The following is a 21,549-nucleotide window of genomic DNA, read 5'->3' as shown; positions in this document are numbered from 1 at the left end:
TGTATTGATAACTAGGGCCATGGCTGTTGCCCTCCGGTCCGCGGAGGTCCGTGTTGCTCTATGGCAAATCTATGGCTGAGAAAGGCGGAGATTCAAATTCTATAGCAGGTACCAACCTCATAATAATAACTGTACCAACCATGTACCAATCCATGATCGCATACAACGAACCAAAAAGGAACTTGGGCTTGATATGGGCCCACCAACGTAGCCATTTATATTCTCTTTGGGCCCGCCTGACGGCTAACTTTCGCAATGTCACATCAATATTATTGTTGTATACTTTCCTAGGCATCACTTTTTACAGTCCTTTACAACCTAATAATAATGTAAAATATTACAAAACCACAATTAATAGAAATACACAATGAAGCTACCTTTCAATATTATCATCGCTCCAATGATTAAGCCTTATCTTGGTAGAACCAGGAGTTTTTGTGAACAGCTCGCATTCTCTTTCAGTATTCCATACACCTATATCTATTCTACACTCGGTATAGTAAGTACTTTTGTTAGGGGTGTTATTTTATTAGCTTCTAGCTTTGATACGAAATCTCAAAGTAGAAAGTCGCAATTTCCAGATACTATGGTAACATACTTTCTAAATCTTTCGCTTTAAGCAATTCATTGATCCTTTTTATATTGTAGAATCCTGTGGAACTCCATAAAACTAGTTCATTGGTTTCAGTTTATAAGTGCAAATCATTTAAGAAGACATTTGGGGGAAGGTCTCGCTCCCGCTTTGTTAGAAGCCTCAGATGATGCGGTTGAACGTGATTGTATGCTTGTACACGATTTAAGAATTATTGCCACTTCCATGGGTCTGGTGCAATACATCTGTCTTTTAGCTGGTTGTTACACAGTGAGTAGAGCTCTAGAGTTGTTTCATTTCTGTTTGCCGTCCTACTTTCTTCAATAAGAATCGTAATGTCCGTTATCCAAATGAGGCAATACATATATTTTTTTAAGCTCTATTTTCAATAATTTCCAGGAGAACCCAGCCCTATTTCTGCCTCACCTGACAGGGCAGCTCGTTGTAGTGGCAGTGAAGATCATGAATGCCATGCTGTTACTAACTCACTTGAATATGAAAACGTTAAACAAACTCAAGCACAGAGTTCCGGCTATCATACTTATGGCGTTCAATTGGGTTCAAGAGTTCTGTGTCTTCAGAAAGTTCCTCTGCGTTTGTGACTTGTAAAGTTCCTTGGGAATAAACTATCTTTTCTAATGTATCATTGATTAATTTATTATTTAATATACAATTGATTCCAAATTAGATGAAGACACAAATTTCCTTTCTTAGTGACGGGGATATCTGGGCGATGGGATGACCACCCCTCACCCCGTCAACGGTTATCCCTGTTACGGCATAATTTCAGTGACTCAACCCTCCTCTCAATCTAATGGTGACAGTAAGAAGGATACTCCACCTTGCTACCATTGTTAACCCACCGTCGGTTGGTGGTGTTTGAGTTAGTAACCAACCCATCCGTCAATGTTAAAAATATACAGTTTTGAGTGTTAAATTTTACTTTAATAATAATGTCGATACGATTTTGTAGCCTCAAAGCATAGAGTAACACGGGCTTCGGCGAACCGCCTTAAAGTCGTACGAAGGAGAAGAATGAAGGAGCAATAATAGAGAGGTACCTACCTTCATAATAAAACCTATGAACATTATAAAAATAGACGATGAAAACAGTTAGTTGGCACTGACGTTACAGAGCTATCAAATTTCATGAACAGTCAAAAGTTAGGTTCCAACGGTTCCAAGATGTGGTACCTAGTACTAAATTAATGTATGAATGAAGAATCGTGTGATACTCATGGCTAAAATTTATTTGTTATAACCGCATGGACCATGTGGGTTTCTTGACGTTTGGAGCAAAACATCATGGAAACCGAAAGCAATACACTATTGAATCGACTTCGAAGCAAACATGAGAATCACGCAAATGCAGGGGTGAGTTTGGTTTGATATTTTGTATTTACCTACTTATTTCGATGAAGTACCTACGAAGCATGAAAATCTTAAGCACTCGAATGTAAGTAAGTAAAATGTTTATTTTGTTTTCATAAGGACACAAAAAATATTGATAGAATGAAAAATCCACAAAACCAAGTAGCAGAGCATATGGCTACTGGCAAAGACCTTAAAATAATATTTTTGACCTCAATTTAGATTTTGAGGTCGATATACTTTCCCTAATGGTTCAGGGTAGAAAGGGGCAATAAAGGTGCTAGGCTTTGCCATACAATGTAATACCACAGATCAAGAAGTGTATATGGCACTTATGGTGTAGAACAAGCTAGGTAATTTAGGGTGAAAGATCTATTATAAGTGCCTGGATAACCAGGTCTTACAAGGTAAGTCCCGTGCAAAGGGCTGACGAATAGTTCCGCAACCGCTTTGGAAACTGCTGTCCGGTACCTAAAACTTGGAAATACCGCAAAAGATCCATGCATTTATTAGGTTGAAGTAAAAAACAAGCTACACTCACCATAGTCATAACTCGCTGTACTTGAAATGTCGTTGCAGTTAAACGGCATAAATGAGAGTCCGGAGGGCGTGCGAATGCGCCTGCGCGCGCTGCTGGTGGCGCTGCTCGGAATCTCGATGTCGGCGTGCGCCTTCGCCTCGCAGCCCGTCGAGCTCGAGCTCGACGACGATGAAGTCACCCAGAAACTCAACAACGTTAGCTTTGCGCGGCGGTAATGTATCTAATTCTTAATAACTTTCTTCTTCTTGTTTGGTTAGGACATTGCAGGCTGATCACCTGATTGTCAAGATGATCCGTGCTTCGGAAGGTACGTTTAGCCGTTGGTCCCGGTTACTATTTACTTATATAAGTACGTAGTCGTTAGTTGAGTCCCGGCATGGCCCTTTGGCGGCCCAATAATAACCCTGAGACCAGGGTTTATGAGATTGGTCATCCACTTCACAACCCACACGAAGACTAACCTTCGTGAGCTCAATGATCGACCTCGTCAACCCTCAGGGTTACTATCGAGCCGCAAAGGCCCCTGTTATGGCTCATTTGACGACTACATACTTAAGTAAATAGTAGCCGGGACCGATTAATGTGCCTTCTGAAAGATGGATCATCTTACTTTCAGGCAATTGGGTCGTGTACTAGGTTCAAGATAAATTATGAAATTCTGATTACTAAATAAAGACACATCTAAAACTAACGAAAAACATTTTCTTTTTTCTATTAAACTTATTTATGAATTTTAATCAAGAAAAACGTAATAATAAGTCCGACATTTTGTCACGTTTTTCTATGACGTCACAGAGTGCTTTTTCATACAAATTCCATAGTAATTTCGTGTTTTGACGTTTAGTAAAAAGTAACTGATTTGACTAGTTGGAAACTAGCCTATTGGGTGATCAGCCTGAAATGTCCTAACCAAACCTTGGTGTGAAGATTAGAATTGAGCCGCCATAGGTCCCTGATATGGCTCATGTAACGACCACGCAATTAAGTAAATATAAGTAGGTATCCGAGACCAACGGCTTAAAGCGCCTTTTGAATTATGGTCATCTTACTTACGGATTGTAGGTATAAGTGGTTGAGGTGAGTCATTTCTCGTTGTCGTCCAAAACTGCTATACTCGAAGCAACACCATTGTCTATTAAAAAGTCATCAATTATATGTAATTGCTTTTAGAATAACTAAACCAACTATTCGACTGGTGATGGGCTATGGCAAGTTTAGCGCGTTTGTTACTGCCACCACTTCACTACTTCTGCTAATAGCTGTTATGTCTAAGGTGAGTACGTGTTTCACTTTAATGGTGAGAGGAATAGGTCTCGACTGTACGCGACGTATTTGGCAATAAACGCTGACGGCATTTAAAAGACCCTAGCTTATGTAGTATTCTACAGTAAAGCCACTTAAGGTAGGCGTAAAGACGAGCCGATTACTCTAGCTATAGAAGCAGCCAATCAGCTCACGACAGCAAGCACTTCAGGTCGATGTTTTCCTTCCTTTTGTGCTTATCGCTATCGGCTGACCCCGGGCGATTCTCTCAAATATAATCCTCTCAGATCGCCTCGGCTGAGATTAACGTTCACCTGGGCACCTTCTTCAGGTCTGTTGTCTGTTATACACGGAGTGAGTCTGACCAAGTAGTGAACACCATCCTAGAAAACAATAAGACACAAAAAAGCAAGATGGAGCACGCTTACCTTGTAACTGCCTCTCTCCTAGCGTGAATTTTCTAGCGCTCAAACCAGCTTATATCCTATAGCAGGCGTGGTGGCGGCGAGGCGTACGATGGTTGGCGGCGCCGGCGCTACTTGTGGCGGCGTTGGAGGCGGCATCAGATGCCAGCGATGCAATGATCGCGGCTGTCCTGCGAGGCTCCACCGACCCCGCCCGGGTGCTTCTACAAACTGTTGCAGCAGCCCTGCTTGTCACCGTCGAGATCCTTATTTGGTATGTGTATGAGAATATCGCCTCTGTAAGTACACCGGACTCCACACTCCGGGCTCTTCATACAAAACGCGTCCTTTTACACAGACACTACACATTGAAGTTATCGTACACGCGCATCTGTGTGTGTGACGTCTGACGCCCATACGATTGAAGACTAAAGACCGACGGGGGTGGGGTAAACCTAGCTCAAGACGCTGGTGGGGAGCGGAGAGTTGCAGTTCTACACATAGTATTAGTCCTTATTTTATGGTTAATCGTTAATAGCACATATCCGGGCTCATTAGTGTGCTCAATATGTTGATAGTTCATTTGAAATGTTGTTTTTTCCAGGTATTTCATTGCGAAATTTTTTGAGTACAATCCGCCGATAACCCCTGATGATCGCGAAAAGAAAACTTTAATTGAACCAGTCCCTCAGTAAAATACCTGTACGTTGTTCGATTCAATAAAATATATACCTAATCATTTTATGTGTGTAAATTATTTACTTACAGCTTGTTCACGCATGCGAAGTGTAACTATTTGACACACGTATGGCATTAGGTACGCGCAGAATAAAGTCAACTTTTCATTGGCATTACGCACGGAGTAAATACTAGACCGAATGTACTGTCCCGTTGGTTTACCCGACACGTATGAACAAGGCATTATGCCTGTATAGTCAAAATGTTCTAGACGACAACCGACAGAAATGAATGGAAGAGGAATACATGTCGTGCCGACCCCACTTGTTCAAGATCTTGTGTTTTTATCGTATATGGATTTTTTTACAACACAAAAAATAAGTATTTAAAGGGTGTTGGGACCCTAGCTCGGCGACAATAGAAGGCGTAAGTGAAGGTGATCGAAATTATTTTTTTGTCATAGACAAACTAAGCTTAATGAGCTCTACACCTTTTTGCCACTTACGTGAGGGTTAGAGAACCTACAAACAATAAAAAATATTATAAATCCTTCCTATTTTCTTCAGGTTTACTCTGGGTTCTGAAGTTATTATCAACTTCCTACTTAAAATGTTATTTTTATTATTAGAAACTACATATAATAAAAGTTTTGTAAACTTAAGACCCAGAGTAAAGCTGAAGAAAATAGGAAGGATATATAATATAAAAGATAAACAATAAAAACCAACAATAAAAATTGTTTGTAGGTTCTCAAGACCAAGTAGTGGCAAAAAGGTGTAGAACTCTTTTTTTAGTTTATCTATGGTTTTTATCTATGGTAGTTTATTATGGTTATGGTTATTTAGTTTAGTTTATCTATGACAAAAATAATCTATTGTTGCTGAGCGAGGGTCCCAACACCCTTAAAAGACAACAAAATTTTGAATAACTGATTTTTATTGTATTCAATAGTTTATAAGATTCTACTATATTCTTAATATACATACATATAAAGCCGATGTAATAAGGAACAAAATATACCAAAGGCACAATATTTAGTACTTTGTGTTACATCTACATGTAAGATCTAGTAATAGGACAATTACTTAATTAATAATGATATTTTTATTACAAGAACCGATTTGTAGTAGTACTTTTCGACCTACGATTTAGTTTTCGACACATAATCATAAAAAAGTTTACAATAAATACATTAAAGAAAATATATCAACTTTTCCTAAAAAAAATATTCTTCAGCAAAACACGAGTTTAATTAAATTGTAGAATTTGAAATATTAACATTCACAATGGAAAACTGTAAAAAGCTACTGTAAAATGAAACCTTTGTCTTCGAGTGTACTCTATCAGACTGTAGTAATTTGTAGACATTAAAAATCTATAACTTGATTTTAGCCTCGTCTGCCAGTTCATACGCTTTTGGCTTACTCCACAAAGTATATTTTAAATATTTTAGATAATATATATATATATATATACTATTATATGTATAACAAATATGTAATTATATAAACATTCTTTGGAATCGTATAAGGGTCATTGTAAATATTGTAATATAATTATATGAATATAATAAAATTGGCCTCGCCCTGATATGTGTCGTGTGCATATAACTGTTTTATACAAAATACTGCATTTATTTCTAATAGCAATAAATATGGACTGTATAAAATATACGTTTGTATATAAGCATTGGTTAATATAAATTGTGATAGCACCTTTACTATGCGTGCATGAGATGTAGAGACCTCTACTCTTCTAAAAAGTCAAGTCAAGTCAAGTCGTTAAGTCTAGTCTGTTTTAAGCGAATCTCACTCCTTCACAAGAATTGCAAAAGACTTGTTTCTTATTAGGATACATCTGCCGCCTGCGGTCTAACTCTTCGTCGACCCAAGCGACGAACCTGTCCCTCAACATGAGGATAGTATCTTGACGCACGATTCCTTCTTGGAAGAACTCTTTCAGTATGATAACAATCCCGTTATCAGTGTCCCTACACGGATCTCCTAGAGGCCTTTCATGTTTCATGTAGTTAAAGACGAAGTTTACGATTTGTACTATCAAGTCTTCATCAGGACTCAATAGTCTCAATCTGGCGATGTCTTCTGGTAGTAACTTGGAGAGTACGTTGAAGGCGACGGTCATGAGGTTCACGTAGATGTCTTGGCTTAGGTTTTGCAGCAACGTGGCAATGTTTTCAGTGCCCGAAGCGCTTATTCGCACGAGGAACGACCCGATACGAATAATTTCACCGGGATGAATGCCTACGAGTAGGTTGGTGTTTTCTTCTTCCCCCTCCACGTATCTCCCTACAGCCGTGGTCGAAGGGATGACACGTGTCGGTACATTCTTAGCAGCCAGATCAGCAGGACCTAGCGTTGAGAACAGTTGGGCTCTCTCTTGCTTCGGAATGTTAGACAACTCGGAAGGATTGAATTTGTGTTGAGAGTTCAAATTGACTTTGCCATCAGCCGTCATAGATATCCTGAGTTTATGCTGGTTCACGTCTTTGTTTATTCGTAGAACGTCAGCGAAGTACTGGTCTTTGTCGGCGATATTCTTGATGCCTTGAATCACCTCGGTGTTGCCTTGTACCGATCCCTGGAGGCGTCTCGATTCGGCACTTACCTTGTCAAAAATTTTTCTGCGAATAAATGTTTATAAATTAGTTTCGAGAATCGACTATAGAGCGACCAGGATCTTTTGGCAGGCGGCCATAATGGGAATTAACGCCACTTTCTATAAAAAAAGATTTTAACAGTTGTTGTAAATGGACAATGTATGGAAATGATGCACACCAGCGCCTTCCGATCAATGTCATCCAAGTGGCACAAGATCCTTGTTAACCTATATCTACGTACATATGTAGAGGTGGAATGTAGGGACGGATGGGGAGCCGTGGTTGCCTAGTTGGTAGAACGCTAATGCGGAAGGTCAAACAGGCAGCCGCCGTCTCAAAAACGGGACTTGTCAAATCTTCAGGTTAGGTAAGGGGACCCTTTGAAAAACGGGATAATGCTAGGGAGATAATGATGAAGAGAGTGATGTTACAAACCTGTGCCGATTACTCCTGAGAGTCGAGCGGTACTCGTTGATGGTCTTGGCCTGCGCGTCCTCGATGATGTTCTGCGCAGTCCGATTGGACATGACCGCGTTGCAGAAGAACAGCGTCGCTGATGTGAACTGGAACAACTCGAGCTTCGTCGGCTTCTCGCCGTGGTTGCGATACTGGGAACAAGTCACATTTTATTTTAGTAACGACTAAATCCTTACCCACACAGGAGGTAAATATCTGTAGAAATCAGAATCATTTATTCAACGTAATTATCATGGATAAACTTGTTGAAGGTCAATGTAACATTTTTGAATTTACATCATGTTTACGTCATGTATGTATGTGAGGAGATGGGCCTCCTTTTATAAATAAAAGTCCGAACTGGATGGGTATTTTCTATTGTCCATTAACACACCGCTATACAGCTCCCGGCTATACAGGTTGTGAGAAGCTGCAGTAGTTTTAGGCGGATGAGACGTTCGTTATGTAAAAATTGACGATTCAAAGTGTAACTATGTTACCTACTGAATAAATATATTTTTGAATTTGACACACGGAATTATTATAATACAGAAGGTTACATACAATAAACTATATAAAAATCTCGGAGCGAATTAAAAATGCACCTGTCGCCTATCAAGCCTTTCACCAAGAGAGAGGTGAGGTGGGGGGGGGGGGCAGCGGTGTGACGTATGGCCAAGAGTGAGTCGATTTTATTCGGCACTGACTTCAACATTATTCAGTCTTGTCATACGCCACATATGTAATAAGTATTACAGTTTGAACTCGTAAGGCCGAGATTTCCAGACACAATAGTTCAACTATGGGGTTTGGATTTTAAGAGGACATTCGGTCTTACGACTTTAAACTCAAACTACGATCATGACGTAGAATAAAGAATGATACGTATAGAACGGTAACTCTCCGCACCTTCCGCAATTCGTATCGGGCACCGACTGTGTGGGTATTTATATGCTACCACAGCGATAGAACCCTTATTATACAGATATTGTCATGCACGTGCTCCTTAACAGGGTGGATGGAGCTACAAGTGGTGAGAAACTCTTGAAACAAACAGAAAACGAAAACTTATATCACATAGACAGATGATGTTCGACTCTCAATCAAGTATAGAAATACTTATGAAGTTAAAGAAACAACGTATTCCTTCAGATAAAAATAAAGTATACGATCAGTAGATACTGATTTAAAAGTAAAAAAAGCAAGACTTATTTATTTACCAAATAAAGTAAAATTAACACAAGTTAATAGCGGGCCCTGAACTAGGGTTTCCCCTGCTGTATCGCAGTAGCCCTATGATAAAACAATTTTTCTCATAAAGATTAAGAATACGAAGTCCGGTGGAGACTCAGATTGTCTATAAACTTGATAGGAAAATCTTGCTTCCGCAAGTAGGTACAAATTGCATGCATACCTTGAGAATAATATGGAATAGACTGTTGAAGACACCAGCGCCACCTGTTACGATGTTTGCGTGACGAAGCACTTCCACCGACACGGCGAGTGCTTGCCCAGTCTGGAAAATAAAAATAATAATTACATATCGTCGTTGCCAATTTAAAAGCTCTTATGTGTCATCCCAAAAACAATCTTGGTGAGGACCAAGAATGTTTTTTGCAGGATCGAATAGTATTTTGCTCCTAAAACGTTCAGTACAAACTCTTATGTACGTAAATATCAATTATCTTTTAATATTTTTTAACACAGTCATACAAAAAAAAATCAGACGGAAGTTTTTTTTTTTAATTTCTGTAAAATTGACCCGTTTACACATAATAGATTTTAAATTGGCAACGACGATATATGAGTATAAAACTAATTTGGGCGGAAGGTAAGAGGAAAACCACTGCTGTACTTTTCCTTAAAAAAGTAGCATGGAGAACGCTACACCGACAAGAGCGTGGCTCTTATATTAGTAACCTACACATTTTAAAAAATTTGCTTTTTTAATAACCAGCCAGCCTAGAAAAGGTCACATCATCACATAATGTGGGATGTATGAAAGTGTAGATAAAAGATTAAGATAATATAAAATGAGTAAGAGAGAAACAGGTACGTGAGACAGAGATGCAAAATACGTGTGTGAAAGAGAAAGACACGAGTGAAAACGTATTCGGTTGAACAGAGTGGAAGAGCGAGAGGTATTATAAAAGAAAGGGATAGAAGAGGAATAAAGGACGACGTGTGTACGCGTCGCTCAAGGCTTTTTTGTCTAATTCGAATATTAAGGTGATAATACTATTCTGTGCTGTGTAAAATCATTTCAAGATGTTATAGTGGGTTATGAAGACTGCAGTGTTTACCTTCCCGCTCCCTCCCACATAATATACAAGGAAATACATTTCATAGAAAAAACAATTGTTCTTACAATTAAGGGTACAATCACTGAGAGGGAGAAGGTATTACCTCTCGCACTATCGCACGTATCTCCACTCTTCTAGTCTTTGGTGGAAACCCTTACCTTGGTCATGTTAGTGCCGGCGGCGGCTGAGCGTGACAGCATGGAAGTGGCGGCGCCCGCGGCCAGCCCCACACTGGACGCTGCGATGTTCAACCAACTGCCGCGCGCCTCCGCATCGGTCGGGCTGATACTCTAGAAGTATAACGAAAGAAAATTAGTCAAAAGACCCATAGAAACTCCCGCAATCACCGTGGAAGATAGTTGAGCCTTAAAGGTTCGAATTTTAAAAGGACATTCTCTATTTAAAATCCAAGCTCCATTGTTTAACTATCGTGTCTGGAAATCTCGGCCTTAGGAGAATAAGTTGAATATATGTCATTGCGGGAGAGGTACTAGGAATAGAAAATCGTGTTATAAATCTCTTGTTATTGCATCTCTTTGTTAGTAAGCATAATATATAAAATGTTGGTACATTATAATAATAATAATCTTTATTGCACAAAACTTACAACAACACAATGACAATATATAGTTAAACAATAAAAACAAGTGCAATTACAAAAATACAGATAATAACATTGGCTAATTAAACAGGGGTCCCCAAACTAGGCTAAGCCTGTGTCTTGGGGAACCAATTAAATAGGAATTACAATTTATCCTTAAATTAGGCATCCTTTTTAATAAGACTTATTATTAATACAGTGGGTAAGTATAAGAAAAATATTTAGAAAAAGATGTACTTAAAGGAGAAACATAAAAATAAAAATAACTATTCTATTTTAAAAGCTCATCTGTTGATTCGTAATCTAAGGAAAGTAAAGATTTTATTAATAACTTTTTTGCTTCTATGGTGGTACAAAAAGTGTCAAAAAATGTTTTGAAAAAAGAAAATTACTTTTGTCTTTATTTGAATAATTGCGTATCAGAACTACAAAACTCACCTGTTCATGTACACTTCGATCGTGGAGATGCAAAGAAGACCTCACGAGACCATACAACCCCGTGGCCACGGTAGCCACCGTGGCCCCCACTAACACCACAGGGCCCACTGGAGTGAATGCCGCCACACCGAGCACCCCCACTGCTCCTAACGAGGCCACAGTACTGGCGGTGTCCACTGAACTAAGGACCCTCGCTTTGACGCCCAAACTAGGTGTTGGAGCTACTGTTAGTTTTACTGCAAAAGCTTCTTGTCCCTGGAAAAAAGTTAAAATTGCATTAGCAAAGTTTAAAGTATGTTTAAGAAAATGATTTAAAATTAACCGTAACAATGGCCCCGATTCCTGTAGACACCTCCTAATTTTACTTTAAGTTGTACCTGACATTTTCTTACCCGCCGAAAAGGAAAGGGACGGATGATTGACAGCTCTTAATTTTAGGAAGAATGAGTAAATGAATGAATAAACCGGGCGAATAGGAAGGTATCTCGCTGGTATGCAAACCGTTTGACGTGTGCTGTCAACTTAATTCTGTCGGGTTATTGGCCAATGTAAAATTTTTAGACGGTTAATTTAAATTTGTGCTTAAAATTGACGTGTGTTCCATAAATTCTATGCTTGTGGATTACCCGTCCCTTTCCTTTTTGGCGGATAAGAAAATGACAGATATTACTTAAAATAAAATTAGATGGTGTTTACAGGAATTAGCACCAATGTACTAATGTGTATGTAATGTGTAATGTAATGTATGCGGGAGTTCACTGTAAAGATAGGCTACATAAGCCATCTTTGGGCGCATCAGCGTCGTGCCGTCTAGGAGTCGAAATGGTCGCCATGGCCGAAATCGGTGGGAGATCATCAACAATGTATAAATAAAGACTAATAATAAGGCTGCAAACACGATGACAGCGGCACAGCGAGCGGCGGTCCAATGCAACCGTGTTTGCGACAATATGGACTAAATTTCTGAAGGTTGCATGGGATATAAACATAGCTGGTGAGGTGTGGATATAATGTACCCAAACCCCCCTCCCCCTGCCAGGTACCAACCACTTCTGGGACACAGGTGTGATGCATTCTTAGTCATCAAATATACACAGATGCAATCAAAATACGTAGAAGAGGCTAAATGTTGCACCTCTAATGCATGCTTATTACGATAATTATACTCAGGATCGTTTACAATATATCGTTATCATAAAATGACCCCCCTATGTATAATAAGATTTTAAGACAATGTAAATAAGTAAAGACTGTACCTCAATAATTGTTCCCTGATATTCTCCGTTCTCAGGTACTATGATGACACATTTGGGAAGTGTGTTGTTGGTCAGGTACGAGTTCCAGTCTTGGTACACTCGCGCACTCTCGTCTATGTATACTCGACATGATTTTGCTGAAAATAATAATAATAATTAATAAACGAATACTTATTACTAGGTATTGAAGCTAGGTTCTGAAGAAAGTACTCATCATCAGCCAGAGCAATAAATCTATTCATAAATAAAAATAATTTTAAGTGTTACTAAGTAGTGTTATGCCGCGTATCCACGTGACAACATTTGGCGCGCAACATGTTGAAAGTTAGCGCGGAACTTTTGTTTAACAACGTTGTATGTCTACGCATCTACTAAACGTCCGTCGTTGAAGTCGCCAGAAAACTAGTGTTGTTGCGCGTCATGTGTCCACTCGACGACAATTGATGCTCAACTGACGATGATCTCTAAATAAACAAGCTGCGCAACATATTTGCTTCAGCTGGCAACGTCGCGCGCTGTTGTTCAACGCTCGACGACAATTGATGCTCAACTAACGAACTAAACAAACAACAAGCCGCGCGACATGTTGCGCTACATCTGGCAACGTCGCGCGCTGTTGTGCAACGTTGTCGTACATGTTGAGAGTTACGTGTCGCACTTTAATTGTTGCCTAATGGATACGAGGCTTAAAGATTAAGGCCTAAGGTTGCCTGGCAGATGCTGTTCAACAACAAGGTCGCCTATTGTGCTTTTATTTTATCCATTTGTAACTGTATTAATCAATCAATAATACTTTATTGCACAACAACATATATATAAAGGACATAAACGTACGAATAAAAATAAGCACAATAGGCGGCCATTATAGGGGTATTATGGTGTAATAAATAATGATTGATTGTTACCTTTTCATAAGGCAAACTACTTGCAATATTCTCTTTTATAGATTCCTGCATTTTATACAAAGTTACTTTTTAATTGTATGTACCTAATTTCCACTAAAATGATTGCGCTTAATTTTAAATGAGGCATTTTGACTATCTAAATAATCATATAAAAATATATAATTTATTTTTACCTCCAACTGTAGTAGGGATACATTTACGAACTCTAAAGACAGCTGTACACCATATGTCAATATCATTCCTCTGGTGTAGATCCACCCAGTGGTTTGACGGTTCCAGTTGGTAGAACTTCAATGGCTTCGGTCTTGCGCACACTACTAGTAACACTGACATTACTATATCATCGTCGTTTTGAGAATATTTGCCTGAAATGATAAGGAAATAAATTACTTAATTTGACAGGATGGCCACTGCCCTATTTTTCCCTACAAAGTAGCATGGAGAATGCTACACCGACAAGAACGTGGCTCTTAAATTAGTGATGATGATAGGATGGACGCCCTCAATATGCCGGAAACCCTAAGCTTCTTCCGACATATTATGCGGTCCCTAAATCCCGGTCTGGAGACGCAGATCATCGTTGGGCAAATGGATGGCAGACATGCTCGAGGAAGGACACCTACGAGGTGGTCTGACACCCTGAAGAAGACGGTGGGTAGAGCGGTCTACGCAGAATATAACCGTACTGAGTGGAAAACCATAACCTGTGGTCGCGATCTTAAGCAGTGAGGGAACGACAAAGAAAAATAGGATGGACGCCCAGGGTGTTATAGAACTCTCTCCCAAAAGTCCTTGAAACTCATCAAGCAGATTGTTCTGGAGGAGGACTCCTGAAGTAGGGATTCGCTCGCAATAGATCTTGTGAGGTCACAGTGGTCATTGGGCTGTCTTGGCACACAAATTTACAATCAAATAATAATAATAAACGAGGAGCTCGGTGGCGCAGCGGTTAACACGCTCGGTCTGCGATTGCTGAAGTAAAGCAACTTTCGCAAAGGCCGGTCATTGGATGGGTGACCACAAAAAAAAAAGTTTTCATCTCGAGGTTCGGAAGACACGTTAAGCCGTTGGTCCCGGTTGCATTAGCAGTCGTTAATAACCATCAATCCGCGCTGGGCCCGCGTGATGGTTTAAGGTCCGATCTACCTATCCATCCATAGGGAAGGCCCGTGCCCCAGCAGTAAGGATGTTAATGGGCTGATGATGATGATGATGAATAATAATAAATATTTAATTTAATTTTATCATAACATATAACATGAAATTATGTAATTTATTAGAACAGCTATAATGTATATTAAAGAATGTTGTTTTAGTAGCATAGTACCTACAACAACAACCAATCTATTGTAAATAATATTTAAAAAATATATACATATGTACAGCACAACAGAGCTGAGCACATATACTTCTATTTTTTAACTTAAAGCGACAATGCAGCATTTACAAAGTATAACAGTGATGTACATAAATTGATAATGGCTGATAGAGATATTGTTGTGTATTAAATGTATAAATATAAATAACCCAAACTGGACCTGTCAAATTTTCAGGTTAGGTAAGCAGACCCTGTGAAAAAGGGATAATGAGGATTTAATGTAAAAAATGGTAACATCTTACACAATAATTTCTCATTATTTGGTACGGATATTATACATTATGATCTTGTAATTCATTCTGAGGTCATAACAGAGATAATGAATGCTTAGTCACACTTATACATACATAATACACACTTTGTATCTTTATGCCTTTGAGTTGTATCAACAGATTTAGTAGTCTTAATGGATGAAGTAGAACTTAGCCTCTAGTTAGTATACATTTGCTTTTGGTCTAGTGTGTATACGCCAGTTATATATTTTATTGCTCCCTATTCCAAAAACGTCTAGGACAGGACAAATCATGAGGTCTAGAATAAAAAATGGACTAAAAACATCACAGAGTGGTACCCCAGAGATGGCAAAAGGCAAAAAGGGAGACCAAACAAAAGGTGGGAAGACGATCTACCACAAGTTTGGAGAAGGTCAACAGACGACAGACAGGTGTGACAGTTCGACATATAAATAAACATATAGAGAATTAATTAATAAAGTAAAACTATGTAATAATGTCGATGAATAAAGGCCATGTTTACTTTTATTTTATTTTTATTCCAATAATGGTTAGTGGGTTTTTGTAGATATGATTTACTGTAGATTAATCCTAAGATAGCTTTCATTACAGGCAGACCATTGGGGTGCACTGCAAGCTTTATATTACTCATCCAATTAAAAGCCTGCTTATTATCTTTTATGTTTCTTTAAATTACAAAAAGTACTAGATCACTATAATTAAACTAATGGTCTCTGTGGTCCAGTGGTTCAGCATCGGGCTCACGATTCGTGGGTCCCGGGTTCTAATCCCAGTGGGGACATATCACAAAAATCACTGTATGATTCGTAGGTTGGTTAGGACATTACAGGCTGATCACCAGATTGTCCGATAGGAAGATGATCCGTGCTTCCCATTGGCCTTAAGCCATTGGTCCCGTTTTCTACTTACTGATGTAAGTTAGTAGTTGTTACACAAGTCATGTCAGGGCCTTTGGTGGCTCAATATTAACCCTGACACCAGGGTTGGTAAGGTTGGTAATCCACCTCGCAACCCACATAATAAAAGAAGATTAAACAAAATAAAGTTCAATGCTTACTCTGTTCACAAAGCTTCTCATATACTTTCATGACTTGCTCCTTTTGTCTAGTTGTGTAGCCCTCAAGATGTGCATTATCATTTGATTTAACTTCGGACAACTCTCCTTCAAAACTCGGGCTTCCAAATAGGGCAAACGCAACATTCTGTAGCAAATGATTTCTGTTGCTTTTCTCATACCTGTTATGATAAGAAAAAAATGCATGTCATTATTTATATATTATACTATATATATTATAACCTACATGACTTTTTCATATTCAATTTTGATTTTCTAATTTATTAGAAATATTTTTGCTACCTATTATAATTTTAGATCTCATTACAAGTAAAAAGATTTTGTTTGTCTCTGTGAATGTGTTTTTTTTTAATTATTGTTTTTTTAATAATTGTAATTTATTCCATAAAAGATTTATAATCTTCTATAGAGACAATAAATATTTTATTCAAAAGAACCTACTAGATACTATAGTATAGTACACTCGTAAGCAAATACAAGTGTGTTAGCACTTACAATAACTGACAGTAGGTACAGATTAATAGATAAGAGCCTGATAAGTAGGTAATTGAAACCAGGATATAAAATTGGGGCTCACTAAATACCTAACTTTCTTGAGTAACATGTGCCTATATAATTGTTTTCTAACTTTCCCTATTAATTTTAAAGCCTTGATTTGTTTAAAATGTGTATAACAGATCTCATTTTAAAAATTACCTTTGTGGTCTTAATATTGAGACATTAGATACAATGACACCTAAAACAACTCACCAACTACAGAAATCACCTCATAAATGGTAATTGGTAAGGTTTATTGTTTACATAATTCCCAAGTCTAATAAAAATACTTAAAAATTAAATAGTAGGTACTTACTTGACCCAGTCACAGTCTGGCAAGTTTTCAAAATATTCTTGTTGTATTTGTACCGGAGACAGGCCTGGGATGTTATCCAATGCACCGTCGCCGACTATACTTGCCGATTCTGGTATTAAAGCCAAAGTTGTGCTCTCTACGGCTTCCTCGGCTGTATCTATTCCTTTAGCCATACCGTCAACTTCCATAGCCGTAGACTGAAATAATGAACAAAATCTAGACGAATTCGTTCCAGTTCTATCGGTTTAAACTAATGTATTCGCTTCAAAAGTATAAATTGTTTAATCAAAACAATAACAAGTGCTCACTTACCATTTTTAGTTGCTAAAATGCACAAAAGATAAACGACACTTTTTTAGCGATAAAAACACAAGTCTGCTTATTAATTAAAACAATTTTCAGAGGAAATTTTCTTGTCTACGCACTAAATGTAAATAAAATCGAACGGAATATTTCTACGTGAACGTCAGAAGTAATGAAAATGATGAAATCGTGCGCGACACGCGAGTAACTAAGGGTTGCTAGATTATGGATTTAAATACTGACTAATTTCTGCCAGTTTCACATAATAATAATGAGTCAATGGTACTAATTCCTGCAGACACCATTTAATTTTATTTTAAGTTATACCTATCATTGTCTTATCCGTTGAAACAGAAAGGGACGGGTAATCGACAGGCCTAAAATTTATGGAATACATGTCAATTTTAAGCAAAATAATTACAGTGGAGCAGTGTTCCTAGCATGAATAAAATCTATTATTAAATATTATTTGAAGTTAACAATGAAGTAATTTAAGCGTATAAAATAAAAATGGAATGATGGACTTTTCAAGCTACGTTTCCAAAAAATATACCTGTAAGTTTTGTCTTCGTTTAATCTTGTAATTTCATGGAAAACAGACATATTATGCATCTTCGTTTGTGACGGGACGAGAAATTAAAAAAAAAAACGCGTGATGGTCTCGCCAACGTCTGGGGACCAAGCGTTTCTTAATGAACACGCCTTGTTTCCGAATCTAAAGGTTTGAGAGGTCGAGATTCGTATATAGAACATGAGTCCTACCTGGGCTGCCTCAGCAATCCGCTCTGGGGTGATGGAATTCCTCTTCAGCCGGCCGGCGCACGTATCGAGCTGAGGCTTCGAATTGATGGTGAACTCCAATGCAGGATCAACTTTTATAAACACGTAGAATATGCCAGTTTATTAGCTTACAAGCAGATTTACGGATTGGATTAAGAAAAAATGATTTAATTATAAGAGACCGCGCACACGCATGTCCATAGTTTTTTCTTCACTACACACTCCCGGTTGTCATTAGAAGGACTCATAGTGCGCTAGGTGGCGCTACACGTTTAGAAACGAATCTCGACATTCAAATTTAGTGGAAAAATATAAAATGAAATTGTGAATACGATACATCGTTTTTGTTTTTGGTTACCTATATATGATAGCCCTTATTATTACACCCAACCATAACATATTATCTTCCACCCATTATTATTGTGATCAAAAAAAAAAGAGAAGAAATATAGGCAGCAACATAATTATACATAACATAGTGTATTATTCCTCTGCCATTACATTATATTTTTGTGTAATTTTATTTTTATATTATTAAATTTATTTATATTATTATAATATTGTAATTTTAAATATCTCGTTGATCTGAACTGCGCCATCTATATTATTTATGGGGAACAACGAACGTAGCCTGGAAAGTCCCTCATAATACTTGTACATTAGCACATTTTGTTTGAAATCTACTACTACTGGTAACACTAAAGTGACATATTTTAGTTGTTTTTGTTGGCCCAAAAGACTTGATTCCAGGCCATAACCCATATTTAAAAAAAATAGTTTTTTTTTGACATGTTTTTTTGCTTAATTTATGGCTAATATTAAAAACAGAGACAAAAAAGTTGGTAAAATATTTTGCATTTTTGTTTCCTGAGTAAAATAAATTGCGTAAACCAGCGTAAACACTTAAAAGCCAAGGATCCATGCCATGGACCAGTAATAAAAGCGCTTAAAACTTCAGTTAGCTGTTTCTTTTCAGCACTTCAATTTGTACTATTTTTAATATACCTACTTACCTTTACTTTTGTTTGAATCGGGGACTCCCGCAATATTCACGATTTCATAAGGCATAGTTTTGCAGAAACTAGGGGATTTACAGTTACAAGCTTATTATTTTTAAATTACCTACATCATTTTACAAATATTTTTAATTGAAATGCATTCAGAAAAAGAAGAAAAAGATACAAAAAAAAAACACGGTGATTTACAAAACATGAATAATAACAATTAAAGTATTGTTACTTTATGTGGTTGTTTAATTAAAACACCAGCGCACCAATTTAAGAATTAACACTAGAATGCCACATAAAATTGGCTGTATTACTATAATTTTATTATGAATATAACCTACCTATATGTTTGCGGACGCGCAGGTAGATGGCTTCCATGCCATACTCCGCCAACGGTGCGCTGCGACGCACCGTAGAGTGTGTGCCAGCACCAACAGCATCCTGGGGCCTGTTTAATAAAACTTACAATTGAAAATTACAATGACAATTTGATGTACATTGCGGAGTTTGTGATCACAAATATTTTGCAGTTTCATATTAGCTACGTAATGAACACCAAATTGTCGTTGTAATTTCTGTACCGTCGGTGAAAAGTAATACAAGTCCAAAATTGAAGTTTTGAGAAAATCGAGTTTAAAGTTAAAAATATTCTAGCTCGTGACTTATAAGGAATAATGGAACAGAAGTTAGATGTGTCGATAGGTGATGATAGAAGGTTTCTTTTCTAATATTTAGTTATATTTAGAACCTAAACAGAAATGGTAGAGGATCAAAATAAATTACATGTATCAGTTGACACCAACTTTTATACTGTGTAAATTGATACAAGTCTACATATACCTTTTTACACACATAACTATACAAAAGTCATCGTTGATATATCATATTTTCAATTAATAATTTTACAGTCTTATTGTACATAAAACAAAATGTCTTGGAAGAAAGTTTATTTTATGAAGTTGTAGAAAGGCAAAATTCTATTTATTTTCTTTAAAAAGTAAAGAAACGTAACTTATATCAATTGACACAAACGATAAACTATAACGAATTTGTGTCAAGTGGTATAACTTGATTTATTTTTTCGGTTTTATTGTGTAAAATGATACATGTTTTTACGAATTTCTAGTAATAAATACATATAAAGATGGTACACGTATATATAGTGTAAGGTGGCGATAATAAAATATTTTGTTATGATTTTACTCTCAAAACTAATAAATAACCGGTCAAAACCACCACTGCTGCCCGCTACAAACACATTTTGTCCACCACACTACGACCCTAATCAAAACCATTGTTGGTTCATCTTACAAATTCAATTATGATAATATTTCCACCCCTAACAAATAAAGGTAAGAGGAATCATATTAAGACTGGTCATAAGGAACGTTTCGGGCTAGCCTGGCAGCACGGCCTGGAGATAAAAGTGATGTACCTACGTACTTTTAAACCAAAATCACACAAACTGGTTAGTGTCATTCCTGCTGAAACTATTTAAAAGATTACAACTCATTCCACAATCAAAATCCCCTAAAGTATACATGTATCACGAAGAAAATGAGCAAAGCTTGCCCGGCGATCGAAGGGCGCATTTCCACAGAGGTTTTGATAATTCAATACTTCGAATTATCAAAATTCCCGGTCTAATGGCAACCGCAACATTGACAGAACCATAAACGGAGTCGAATCAATGTTGACGATAAGAATAGGTAGAGAAAATGAAGATCATTGATTCACCTTCAAACCTATAGGTTACACAGGGCTATCCTCAGGGTAGGTCTTATCACCTTTACCATGGTCTGTTATGGTTAAGCTAAATGAGTTCGTTTCCACAAAACTTTAGACGTAAGCACACGTTCCGCGTATCCTCGCGTATGGACCACTATTGTGAAGTGGGCAACTTCCCACTATATCATCATCATCCTCCTGCCTTTATCCCACTCTAGTTGGGGTCGGCACAACATGTATGGACAAATGTCCCATATCTAATGTTACTTTACTTTAATGGGCTCAGTTTTCCGCATAAACGCAAGTGGTCCATTATGCGTGCTTTTGTTGACTATGTAAGCCAACCAGCTCCTTTCAGAAGCTCAAATACCTCCTGGGATTTCTACAAACTTTGTGACCTGGTTTAATTAAGGGGTTGTGCCCGTGGTGTTTCCAATTATTTATTCTTATCTAATTTATCCTACAAGATCCCACTGCTGGGCAAATCCCTCCCCTTCCTCTTTCCATTTTTTACGGTCCTGTGCGTAATTCTCTCTTATATAATCAAAATACAGAAAAAACAATTTAACGGTGGTGCACAGAGTTCAGAGTAGTTGTTCCCTTTATAAAGACGAGAAAGCTCGACCAATTATTTACACCATTCAACGTGTTTGAGAAACTGGTAATCTTCTCTTGAGAAGATGTGGCAGATCCCGATGCTGCCGATGCCAAGCTGGATCCCAGTGGGACCTTAAACCCAAAAGTAT

General features: G+C 37.7%; 2 protein-coding genes across 2 annotated transcripts; one reads left to right on the top strand and one right to left on the bottom strand.

Annotated features, from left to right (window-relative positions):
• Nucleotides 1-338: 338 nt before the first annotated feature.
• On the top strand, nucleotides 339-4,914 carry LOC126368745 (uncharacterized). The gene is made up of 6 exons (XM_050012886.1): nucleotides 339-499; nucleotides 689-862; nucleotides 2,543-2,715; nucleotides 3,675-3,777; nucleotides 4,258-4,445; nucleotides 4,776-4,914. Exons 1-6 carry the CDS (start codon nucleotides 368-370, stop codon nucleotides 4,864-4,866), a joined length of 861 nt encoding a protein of 286 aa, XP_049868843.1. The 5' UTR covers nucleotides 339-367; the 3' UTR covers nucleotides 4,867-4,914.
• An 853-nt stretch (nucleotides 4,915-5,767) lies between these two features.
• On the bottom strand, nucleotides 5,768-17,496 carry LOC126368700 (uncharacterized). Its single transcript, XM_050012818.1, has 10 exons — nucleotides 17,298-17,496; nucleotides 16,986-17,182; nucleotides 16,115-16,293; nucleotides 13,599-13,790; nucleotides 12,521-12,657; nucleotides 11,265-11,519; nucleotides 10,384-10,515; nucleotides 9,337-9,438; nucleotides 7,902-8,074; nucleotides 5,768-7,490 (listed from the first exon to the last, which is right to left on the bottom strand). The coding sequence occupies exons 1-10, from the start codon at nucleotides 17,298-17,300 to the stop codon at nucleotides 6,647-6,649; spliced, it is 2,214 nt and encodes a 737-aa protein (XP_049868775.1). The 5' UTR covers nucleotides 17,301-17,496; the 3' UTR covers nucleotides 5,768-6,646.
• Nucleotides 17,497-21,549: the final 4,053 nt, after the last annotated feature.

This window comes from Pectinophora gossypiella, chromosome 8 (genome assembly GCF_024362695.1).
Source record: "Pectinophora gossypiella chromosome 8, ilPecGoss1.1, whole genome shotgun sequence".
NCBI lineage: Eukaryota > Metazoa > Arthropoda > Insecta > Lepidoptera > Gelechiidae > Pectinophora > Pectinophora gossypiella.
Note: the sequence above shows the minus strand (reverse complement) of the source record. Positions and strands in the feature narration are given on the sequence as shown.